The 12,737-nt window shown below is 43.6% G+C and overlaps 1 protein-coding gene across 2 annotated transcripts in view; it reads right to left on the reverse strand.

Moving 5' to 3' along the window:
- LOC119402067 (large proline-rich protein BAG6) overlaps nt 1–12,737 on the reverse strand; it is a 170,261-nt gene that overhangs the window by 15,824 nt on the left and 141,700 nt on the right. For both annotated transcript variants that reach the window (XM_037669174.2, XM_037669158.2), the window contains 2 exons: nt 10,994–11,367; nt 5,002–5,154 (listed from right to left, as the gene is read on the reverse strand). In XM_037669174.2, coding sequence (XP_037525102.1) covers nt 5,002–5,154; nt 10,994–11,367 — 527 coding nt within the window. The remainder of the gene's footprint in view (nt 1–5,001; nt 5,155–10,993; nt 11,368–12,737) is intronic.

The following is a 12,737-nucleotide window of genomic DNA, read 5'->3' on the forward strand; positions in this document are numbered from 1 at the left end:
TGTATGTATGTATGTATGTATGTCTCATCAATGAGGCCTGCTTGATGTGCTGTAAGTGGCGGTAGCCACCAGCTAAAGAAGTCGCGATGTTAGAGTGCATCAAAGAAGCGTCCTATATGTAGGACACTGGGTATATATTATGGGTTAAGATAGGTTCAGTATGTTTGAATAAACCAGAGGTCCACGGGGGGGGGGGGGGGGGGGGGGGGGGGGCTTCACCATGGGGACGGCTGCTTGTCCTTTTCTCTACATTTTGGTGCCGTGAAACCTGGGAGAAAAAAACCTTAGGAGGTGAGACCAAGCAGCTTTTACGATTTCTCAACCACATCGGTAGCCTGGACTCTCGTGACGCCACCGTTCGGTGAAGCTGATGTGCGAGGCCTAACCATCCCAGAGACCCAGATCATGAAGGATGAAGCCCGACACCTGACGGATCTTCGTCGTGCAAAACGTTTGTGATGTATGCCACGAGGACTCTGACTTCGCCTCGCAACGCTGCCGGTCAGTAATTTGTTATGTTTCCGACACTGGACCGGATGATGGAAGCCCTATTTGAAAGGCGGGGTCAAGTACGCAAGGGCGTCACGCAAGCCATCACAAGCATCGAAAGCCTTTTACACGTCGAGCGCCAATCAGTAAGTGAGTTGAATATTCACCGAATTTTGACTGACCAGTATGAGCTTCTCAGAGGAATTGATAACGAGGTAGAAGAGACAGTTGACATTGATCATTTGGAAGTGGAGATGGAGGAAGCCGATGGTTATGTGCTCCAGATTATTCTAGCAAAGGTCAGAGCAGAATATAAGATCGCAGACTTATAAAAGCTTGGCAGGTTCACTTCGAATCACTAAGGCAACGAATTAAAGCAGAAGTACAGGGCAAAATACTCTGTCCGTTTACGTAACCACCATCTAGCCAATGCGCATTGAACAGCAATCTTGTCGCGCAAAAGCCAGACGAGTCAACCTCCCAACCAATAGCTGAACGTACTGAACACCGACAAATGAGCGCTTCTACCACAGAAAAGACCATTCGAGAAATCCACACAAAAGGACAACTGCAGCTTCTAAAGACTTCTTGCATGCCTTCGGAACTCATGTCAGCTGCAACAACATAGGGGTGCGTGGTTGAAGAACTTTCTATAATCGAAAAGCGGGAAGCCTTTGTAAATCCAAAAAGTTGTCGACGAGGTATTAAGGATGAATGCGAGCCAAGGACGACAGATTCAGAAGCTAAATCCTCACCGCCATGCGTAGAAGTGCCTAGTGGAAGCAAATTAAGGCCAGTTCATACAGCGAAAAGCAATAGAAAGAAGACCATGATGACACAGAAGCAAGCCCCTTGTATTGACCATAGCCGTGTGTGTTAGTGTCCATCGTCAGGCATCAGTTGGGGGTGCGGAGGATGTTGCAAATTGTGTAGAAGATGAGTGGCGCCATCATCATTAAGATAGGTTCAGTATGTTCAAATAAAGCAGAGGTCCACGAGGGGGGGGGGGCTTCACCATGGGGACGGCGGCTTGTCCTTTCTCTACAAGAAGTACCCAAAACAACACGGCCAAACTCCAGAATTTACCAAAAATTTATCTTGAGCAGAAATGGCAAAATTACTCCTAAAAAATAATTAAATGACATTATTACTTAGTTTTCTGGAATTTTTAAAATGTAATAAAATTACATAGCAAATTACAGCTGACCAAACGTAAGGATATTGCTATTACTTTAACAAAAGTTCATCATTTGTGCAATAACTCGTACACTTTATTCAACGCACATATTGAAATCTTGGAAATCTTTGTTGCATTGCAAAAGCAGCTGAGACTTGAAGTGAGCATAAAAAAGGGGTCCTCCTTCGAAGAACAGACTGTCCTACGCCACAATGAAAAGTCACTGAAAGTTATCATACTGAAGGAGAAAGACTGAGCCTTCTTGCCCTGTCCACTAAAGCCATGATTATTCAAGAGATGTTCGGTCGCATTCCTGATTCTTGAAAATGACTGGCAGCTCCCCTTTAGGATGAACTTCGGAGAGAACTAGTTCGCTTCCCATTATTTCCAGATGTTGCTAAGCGCCTCACCACTTTGTCCCTCCTCCATTCCCTTCAAATACTCACTTGCCACACTACAGACCAATTAGCAGAGACTTGGCACCATCCTTCCTTCTGGGGATTAGCAGCTAAACTGTCACGGTGACAACTTGCTGTTCTTTTGTGATGCATCTCTCTATAGTTGAGTGGAGGGGGTACCTGGGCTGACAGAACCTATCGTCGTTTTATTTAGAGAAAAATCCCTTTATTGGGGATACATGGTTATGAATTTGAAACCTCGATATAGCTCCTGATGTGCACCGACTAATTCACTCGTGCGCCTGCCCTGTCCGCGTATTGTGGACCCGTCGGTCTACACCAGCTCAAATGGCCGCAGGTGCTGCTTGCCATCCAGCGGAAGTTCAACACCTGCTGCCTCTACTTCGTTTGTCCCCAAAGGACAGCTTGCTCCTGCACAAAGAAACCTTCCGACGCTCCACGCATGCACTCATTCCTCCGCATGGATCGGACCTTCTTTGGCGGCTTAACTCGCCGAGAGGAGCTTGCGCTCAGAGGATTCGCGTGGGCGCCGCGTTGACTCCTGCCATCCGGGCTGCATGGACATCCAGTGCACAGCCTCCCCTAACGACATGCCCATTCTGCGTTGCCCCAGCCACAGAGGCAACGATCGATCACCTACGGGCTTTCACAATGCTCGCACCCGCCACCTACGAGGCCTTGACTACCACCCCAGTCAACCACCTGACTTAACGCGCTGTACGCACGGGCCTTTGCAGCGACCACTCCTGGCCTTTATCCGCGAAAGTGAACTCATTCTTTTTATTTAACTTATGCCGTAGGGTATACAAGCGCCAATTAAAAATAAAACCTTTGCATCCTGTTGCTGAGCTGTACGACACTCAGCAAAGCATGGAGCCATTGTCGCCCCTTCTTGTCTGGAGTTTCAAGGGTCGTGGCCTTCCTGGGTCCGTATTCTCAAATGATCGCAAAAGGCGACAATCGCAAAAGTATCGCCTTTGGTGCGTGCTGATTGGTTATGGAGCAAAACCGGAAAAGTGAGGGCGCCATCTAGAATTTCCGTCGATGCGACGGTGCTCTACGGCACTCCTGACATGCCTGAAATAAATGAACACACCTTAACACCGTCGGTTGGTGGTGAAGTCTAGAATTTCAGTGACATAGACGGTAGTCATCAGTGGATGTGCGCAGCATTTTTTACGCTGAAGCTTTCAGCGAGCATTACCTTGGGGTGTTTTCAGTACTCATTGTTTGCCTGCGTGTGTTTTTTCATGGTTTGAACGTTCCAGGAACATGAACCGTGCGTTGCTTACGTGCTTTATCACCTGTCTGCAACGTGTTGAGACGATGTCGCTGTGGCGGCACACTACAGCTGAACTCTCTGAGTACGCAGTGTTTAAACTCTGAACGAAAATACATTTCACACAGAGTTGTAATGTTTAAATATTATACTGTGTGTTAAACAATTGCCCAAGAAAACATTGAAAGCACTTTCAACACGTCATATTTTTCAAGTAGCCACAGCCAAGCCTGGCCACTGCATAGAAGCCAGCATATGCTCGAAAACGCTGCACTTGGATCGCTTTGCGCTCGTAGGTACACTCAGCCCTGTGTTGTGAGACATTCGTAACACCAACAACCAGTGCAACAATGACATCACAGGCAAGTGTTTCTTCAGTTATTGAACGCATCAGATTCTATGTCACCAAACGCGATACTATCGCCTTTTGCGATTGTTTGAGAATACGGGCCCAGCAATGTTATTCAAGGTTTCAAATTTGGATGCTACGCATCTTTTCTGTGGGCCTGCCTCATTCACACATGAGGCTTCACACTCAGATTATCTTGTCTTTGTTATTTCTCTTTCCTTTTTGGTCAATTTTTAATGCCATAAGGGAAGCGAACATGCTATGCTTTTGTCAAATTAAATTAAGAAACTAATGAGTAATTTTCGTGAAGTTACTCGCTTGAAGTAATCACATTACTCATTAGATAATAATTTTGGGGGTTTTACGCCCCAAAACCATATGATATGATTAGGAGGGATGCCATAGTGGAGGGCTCTGGAAATTTTAACCATCTGGTGCTCTTTAACGTGCACCTAAATCTAAGGGCACGGGCCTCTAGTATTTCGCCTCCATGACCTTCGGTTTAGCCCGAACACGATAACCACTAGACCACCGTGGCGGGTCATTATTCATTAGAGTAAGAAGTAATTTAATTACTGCAAAGTCTGATCTTGATGAAAGGTCATTTCAGAGAAGAAATTGAAATTACATTTATGTGGCAAAGATATGTTTCTTTATTATTACTTGCTTCATGGAAGCTTGGGAAACAATGCTTATTCTGAGAATGCGGCTTTGCTGAACTCCCCAAACAAACAGCAATGGTAAGCAGCCATGCTGCATTGGCCAGGGGATTGTAACAATGCTAAATTTCTACTTTTTAATAGCCACCTTCTGCTCTTCGAATGCAACTTTAACCCATTATCAGTTTAAACTCCGTTAACTTTGATTTTTATTGTCACGACAGCAGTGAAACTCAATTTGATGGAATGAGCAAAGACAGAAATCTGCATTCTCTTGGGGGGGGGGGTAGCATGCCACCTTAAGCATCCTTTGTTAGATGACTTTGTAAAAAACAGCGTGACTTTTAAAATGAGGCAAGCCCACTACAAAATTTGTAGGGCATAATTATGTTGTGAAAAAATATTAGACAAAAAAAATCTAAAAACATCGTATATACATTTTTTTTTGCAGGTTCATGTAGTTCAATGAGACTTCAAAAGAAAATTGCTTTGTTCATTACACCCAATAGCATTTCATTACGTTAAAATGGGATTCAAATGTGTACTGTACCTTGTCATGCAAACAATTATGCATGAAAATGCTGATAGTACACTGTTTCATCTTTGAAGGCAACAAAATTACTCCTTACCGATGGTACGGAGGCATGCCACGATTCTGAACCCAAGATGACAGGGAGTGGTTCCTCATCCATTGGAGGTGCTAATGGTCGATTCTCTGGGGTTATGCTTGCAGCTCCCCCATTGTTTAGACTTTGAGCCCCTTGCACAGCACAACTCTGATCCTGTAAAATAATGACACATTTGTTGTTTATCCATTCAGAAAAAAATCTGAACTGTCTGCCCACAAGTGAACACATATGCACCTTGAAGCAGAAAAATTAAAATGAAATGCGTGTACACCTTGGCTAATTACAAAAAAATCCCCTTGGCATAAATGTTTCAAAGGAATTTTTTTTTACAAGAGTGCAGTGAAAGTATTTTGCATACGTTTCAGCTTTTGACTGCGACAGCATGCAGACTCACACAGCATGGAAAGCAACGATTATTGAACAGTTAAAGTAGGAGTGCATAAAGTGACACTTTGTATCATGCAATTTCAATAAACATCTCTTTTTAAAATGTGCCTATGGGTTTCAATGCTATTCCATGAATCATTCTAGGTTGTAGATACTTGGGTGCATAAAGAGTAGCATATTTCAAGTTCATTTATTTATTCATGGTGCACAGCAGCAGATGAAGTCCTAGCAGGATTGGCATGAAAGTTCAAAAACATGGAATGGAAATTGATAGGAGTAACATTACGAGATCGGAGGACAGAAGAATGGATCAGGGAACAAAGAGGGGTAGCGGATATGCTAGTTGACAACAAGCGAAAGAAATGAACCTTGGCCGGCCACATTATGCGTAGGACAGACAACGGGTGGGCGATTAGAGCAACAGAATGGTTACCAAGGGATGGGAAACGCAGTCAAGGAAGGCAGAAAGTTAGATGGAGCGACGAAATTCAGTAGTTCACAGGATAGGGTAAACCAGAGACCAATGGGAGAGGCCTTCGTCCTTCAGAGGACCTAAATACGCTGAAAATGATGATGATAACAAAAAGTAATTTAGTAACATATCCAACTAAAACAATAGCCTAAAATTGTAATCTACATTTGTTGTCATTGTAATCTACATCAAATAGGAGTTAGCAAAAGCATTCCTGGGGTCCATAAAGCGTTCACATGCTGTGTGGGCTCACCAAATTGCGCCCATTCTCCCATATCAAATTCAAGAAGTTGTGTGCAGCATGTTGAACTATCCACAGAATTGAGTAAGGCAGCACTTGCTACCATGCTAACCATATGAGAAGCAGCTATTATCATTGCTACTAATGATACCATGATGCTTTGTTTGTTCCAGATGTTCTCTATCCATACCAGTCAGACATAAACTCAGTGCACAACACTCAGTGCACAAGAACCTTTTTGGTGAGATCCATACTGTCAATAGCGATTAGAATTACATGTGCGCTGTGCCATCGCAATGTAAATGTTATGAGGGTACAAAGACAGTTTCCTTAAATTTGAGTTTACAGACATTGCCAGCAAGTCGCAGTGCATTTTGAGGCAAGGTGCTTGCATAAAACTTCCTTGTACTAACCAAGCTATCCCACTATCTCCAGACAACAAGCTAGAGTTCCAAAAGATGGGCGACCTAAGCAAAGTAAGTTCAAATTGTTAACCAGTTTTGTAAGACGCCACCCATTAACCCTGCTTCATTCACTAAATGGCAACAGCCCACTTGACTTTCAAATTTCCTGCATGCTGCGAGTGCGACAGCCGGCACACATTAGCAAGTGCATAACTGTAAATTGGGAATGTCCACTTACGGCAGGCACTCCCAAATCACAGCAGGCAATTTATCACAGTTTTTAAAGTGGAAAGTGCGCAGCTACAGTGTACTGCCCATACTAACACATGGGGGAAAAATTTGGAGGATAACAAACTTGAGAAGTAAAGAACCACACAACATGCAGTGTAATGAAAAATGATGGGCGTAACATTAAGGGGGGACGTGGCAATGAAAACTATGTTTGTTATTTATGAAGATAAAGTGATGAAATTTGGCGGGCAGATAGGATATGTTTTGCTGATATCATAACTGAAATTGATTTTGAGCTATCTTCTGTAGTTCTTGAGTTAAAACACTTGATAGACTCTCATTGTCATCCCAAAATTAATAAATTAGACATAAGTTCATCAAGATTTTTGCATAAGGATATTCACAAGGGCCCATTCTGTGCTGTAATGCTAATGGTTTATTTTTTAATGTTCAAATGACCACACACAAAATTTTTTGAAATTTCTTGTACATATTGTCTTACTAACAACTTTTACAAAAAGCCAATTATAAAACTCTGTATGATGTGCAGACAAATATGGACAGCTTCACGGCACTCACCAATGTCTCAGGATCTAAGCACAGAAAACAGAATGGTTATATCTTTATTTGTTGTGAAATGGCACAGGGATGACTGACAGCAACTGTTAAAAAAATGAAAGCTGAGAAAATGGAGCTAAAAGCTAAGAAAATGGAATTCGGAAGGAAGCTGGTTTTATTTTTCATTGGAGAAATGCAGCTTTGCGGCTATCTTGAGCTCTATCTGTCCTCTTTATGATGACATCAATATGGTGGCACTGTGCCAAGGGAAAACTTCAGATTTGCATTTTCTAAAGCCCAATTTTCAGATAGTTTTCGATGACAGCACACTAGTAAAATGCTTTTTTTTTCAACTTCTACTGCTTATTTTGGTCTAATATTTCACCATGACTTAAAACATGGTCTCAGGATTGCAGAAAAAAATTAATTGAAAAATTGAACAATTTGACCAAATTTACCATTCCCATTGCCACGTCCCCCCTTAAGAGACAGGGAGAGAGCCAGGCACATATCCAGAGGGGGGTCCGGGGACGATGTTCCGTTATACGATTTGTAAGTATGAAACATTGTCTGTAGCCTTTTTGCATGTTCCAGTAAAAAGAAATTTTTTGGAAATATGCACAGGCTATATGGTGAACCCCTATCCATGCATTTAGCTGCCTTTTTCACACCACTTGGATGATAATTAGTTATTGGCATCCATCTTTAAGGTGGAAATGTGGCAGAATTCTCAAGTTTCACGCAACTATAGTCATGTTTGTTGCGTTTTTTGGATAGCTTGATCATTTAAGCAAACAGCTGCTTCATTGCTACTAATAGTTTAGTTCAGCATGGACTTAGTAGGGATATGTGTGTGGTAGTGTGTGCAGATGGTGCACTTGCAAAAATAGTTGTAACATTGGCAGCCACGTAGGCCTTGTCATTCAAGGGAAGAGTTCAGTTGTAATTATAAATTACATGCTTCACAGAATTCATGCTTCACAGAAAGGCTTTAGCATTAGTGCTATTTGTCGAGCATGCGTGGCAGTATGATACGTTGGCTGTACCCTTGTTCAAAAAGATTTCCCGCCGACAAGCAAGCTTGCCCTTGTCGTTTAATATGCGTGCTGCTGTAGCTTCCAGTGGTCGCTTATTGAGGTCCGCTTGCATTTTGGTGCAAATAAAATGCATCATTGCTTTTAGGACAGCCTTCAACCATAATGCTTTTTAAAAGGACCCTGAAACGCTTTTCTAAGTAATCACTGAATAGCTTCATTAAAAGAGCTTATTGCCTCACGAATCGACTGCTCAAAAAATTTTTAGGATCCGTCAAGTATGAGTGGAGTTACAGGAATTTGTCGCATGCTTCAGGTGCTTTCTCTTTTCTTTATTACCAGCAAGCGCGCGGAAAGCTCTGCAGGAAGTGGGGGAATGACAAGGAGGCAAGAAGAGTCTTTTCGTCAGTGCACGTCATGACCTTGAGCACTTTCTTTTCCTTTTTTTCTTCGAACACGCGGCTTACTTTCAGTGTGATCAAGAGTACGGGCACGTGGCGGCATCCCACGGCCGCCGCAGTAACTATGCAGCTCACGATGCTCAAATCAGCCAATGGCCGTGGACTTTGGTTTTATGGCACGGTCATGTGGGTTTATGGCATCATTTGTTGAGAGAAGAGGGAATGATTTCTAGCCGACTGAGAATCAATTGTAAATTCCAGATCATGTGATGCGCAATAATATTTGGCCCGCGTGCTCCCAGGAGCCTCGACTACCGATCGACGGCGTTTTCTGACCATTTGAAAAAGTGTTGCAGGGCCCCTTTAAGTAGGGATTTTGGTCTGTCCAGCTTGGCAAGGAACGGGCATGTGTTTTCCAATATGGGTAGCCTTTTCACAACTTCGTTTACTTCTACTGAACTATTTTTAAGGATTATTGTAGCAGAATACTCCCGAAAGGCACCAAATAACTTTCTATTCCATAGCCATAATTTGCCGTGGAGGTAATGGTGAGGCAGGGTGTCTACCAACCGGGAAAACCGGGTATTCTCAGGGATTTCGGACAGTCTGGAAAAAATCAGAAAACTCAGGGAATTTGGGCTACCATCAGGGAAAATCTGCTGTCAATTTGCTGAAATTGTAAATGGATTTTTCAAATCGGGCAGCTGCTGCGGCTGCGAGGAAAGGGCTCACATTGATGCTTTCCTCGTTTTTGTGCAGCGAAGTGGGAGAGTATCCGGCTGATGCGGAGGTGGCATGCGGAGGTGTTCAGTGACTATAGTTCTGTATTCTGCACTCCGTGTGGCATGCGTTAGCGCCCACTATGGTGTTTGTTTTATTTTCATGTGTCAAGTAACAAGCATGAGTGGTCGTAGAGGCGGTAGCAGTAGTAGTAATGGACTCTCAGTTGTCTTGCGCGCGATCGTTTAGGAAGCGGATGTCGCTGACAAGACTGGTATCTTGCACGCCATCCTGATTTGGGAGAAAAAGGACGCTGTCGTTTGTTGGCGGATATCTGAGAGCTCACTCTCCTAGATCTCGAGCTACAAAGATGCTATTTAGGACTCCTTGCGGAACAGAATGAATTTCTAAGCGAGAGCAATTGTAGCTAACAGATGCATTTACCGCAAGTAATAAAAAGAGTTTTTTTTTACCGGTGACTGTCCATGCTGCAACAAGTTCGAGCAGTCGACCAATGATTTTGAAGCTGCACACATTTGCCAGCCGCACCTCTCCAGTGGATGTTTTGCGACAAAGCCGAAGTGCGGGTTGCACTTCCTGGATTCGGCGTGCAACGCCGCAAAACAAAAAACGTGGCCACCATAAACAGACGTGTCGTAATTCAGGTTGTCACCATGCTTTCATGTGATCTTAGACCGCAGCTGTTCTGCTCTTTCTTTTATTGCGAAAACAATTGTGCGGACACTCCTTGCAAATTTCTGCTGTCGCAGTCATCTTCCATATAAAGTACAAGACGATAACATCTCTCCGCGCGTCGTACATTCTAAGTGCGAGTGAAAGCGTGCGAGCGCTGCCGAAGAACCTGATCTCAAGTAGATATTAATTTAGCCGGCCGCCTCTTGCATTCATTGCTTGGCCCTCGCGCTGAAACTGTGACACCTTTTTTTTTTTCTAGCGAGCAACATTTTTCAACGGTTGCGCGTACGTCATACTGGGTGGAGAGCAAATAGTTCTGCTGGGTAAACATCCGAGGTTTGATGGCAAGCCACAGCAGCAGAATAGGCGTAGTGCATTGAACATCCAATTCTTCCGTCTTTACGCATGACGCACCAGCATGGTGAAGAGGACTTCAGTGGCGCGGTATCAAATCACGGTCGCTAAATGTCGTGTTGAACAAGAGTGATTTTTTTTCACGTAAAAAATTTAAATTTCAGACTACCGTATTAAGCGAGTATTTGAGTATAACGAAGTTTCGATTTAACGAAGTAAACTGTCAATTTTGCCGACTTAGTTATATCAAGCTTTTACTGTACTCTGTGCTATTCATGAAATGAATAGGGCAGTGGAATCACTGAAGTACAATGGAATGGTATCAAAGTCATTCTTAATTATTAACATGCACACGAGAGAGAGACATCATCGGGCGACATGGTGTCAGCCTTTCTTGACATAAAACAATCTTCCGTTTCACTCGGAAAACTCAATTTAGAAATGTCAACTTGGTAGACAACTTGTGAGGAACACAGTATTTGAAGGATGCTTACTGTGATTTGGTGGTCAACATCCATTCTTGGTGCAGTGGCATCATTTTGGTTGGAGATAGTATCAGAAGTGTCCCTTGCTGGTGTGTTGTCATGCTGCACGAGATATTTTGAAGCAATGGCAGCAGTGGCCCCCTGGGAAGATGACAAGCCTTCAGAAACTCTTTGCCAGAAGGCGCCAACCCAGCCGCAGAAGAAAACACGAGTTTTGCAGCTTAGATTTCGGCTCAAGCCCGACAAGATGGGATCCATCCTGGCACGAAAGATTGCGTTCAGGGACTCAGCACCATCCTCAAAGCAGGATGATGCCAAGGCCACCAGGTCACTGAGTGCCACTTGGACGAGAGAGAGCAATTCCTGGCCAAAATTTTCACTGCCTGAAAAGAGGTTACAGGAACTGCATGTAAATAGTGCTTGTAGAAGTAGAGAGCTTTCATGCATCTCAATCAGCTGTCTGCACATGCTAGAGCTTTGGCTTGTTTGTCTGCCCAGCTTAGTGCTGACCACAGCAAGCATGGCTACACTTGGGCCGGGATGTAACACCCATTCTAAAAAAACGAATGTTTTTGCCACATGCAACTGGTCCCGTTTTTGATGTAAGCATGAAATTTGACCAATCGTGTGTGATAAAAACCTTGACTCATTTATAAAATGGGTGCAAGATGCTGGCACTGATGGTCACATCTGGCGTGCCAAGCAGCATAGTATTGACAGTTGCCACTACTGGGCGCGAGGACATACCGTGGCGCCGCTATGCGGCGGTGGCCCTGTGACATGCAAGGTTGGATTGCTTCGCCAGCCCTCTCCCGCTAAGCCCGCAGCCGCTTTCGCATCTTGTTTTTTATTATTATTGTTCGACCTCACTTTGACGAAATCAGTAAAATACTGCTGTGGCTTCGTCATCGACTGTACGAAACGCGAAATAAATGCTCAAAAAAAAAAATAATAACACGTTCACCACCTTTGACGGCCAGCGTCGTCTGCTGCGGCCACCGATATGAAAGGCATGGGGGCTAGCGCACTGCTTTTGTAAAAGGTAAAGAACCATTTTATGTCGAATTTAAACTAAGCATCTAATGGGCTTTAGCATGTGCTTGATGAAAAAAACAAACAAACCGCATTTTGGCTGCAAAAGATGCATGCAACGTGACCACCGTGTAGCTGCATTCATTGTAGGTTTGCATCTAAAGACTGATTGTGGTTCACATGAGAAAGAAATGGCATGAGCAAATTTACATTCCTTTTTAGTACGCATAGCCTTATAAAGCACAATGAAAGTGGTTTCTCTGCTCTCTGGGAAGCAACCAAACATGAAAGCTGGATGCAGCCACAACCTTTCTCAAATTATTGGAGGCAAATGCACAAGAGCTATATGCACGTGCATGCCTCATTCAGTGTTGTAGCTAGATAACATTTTACACGAGCACAAGTTTTTCTGCGGCATGATTTTAATATTTATCTGTTGCTCCTTATTGCATGAATTTTCTACAGTTGTCACGCGGTGCAATATCGATCGCCATCAAGCCACATCGGGATGAAAATTTTCGACAATTTACTCCATGCTGCAGTTTGCACAAAGGGGCCAATCTTGATCGAAAAATACGGTCCCGATAGAACTCGATTACGATAGTAAATGCACCGTGTGCCAGCCGGCCGTATTACTTTGCACATTTGAATGCACTAGCACGCTGCAAGGTGTGGCTTACTGTAGTCTAGGTAACAATCTTATGCCTATGAAGCGCGAAAA

This window comes from Rhipicephalus sanguineus, chromosome 1 (genome assembly GCF_013339695.2).
Source record: "Rhipicephalus sanguineus isolate Rsan-2018 chromosome 1, BIME_Rsan_1.4, whole genome shotgun sequence".
In the NCBI taxonomy this organism is placed as follows: Eukaryota; Metazoa; Arthropoda; class Arachnida; order Ixodida; family Ixodidae; genus Rhipicephalus; species Rhipicephalus sanguineus.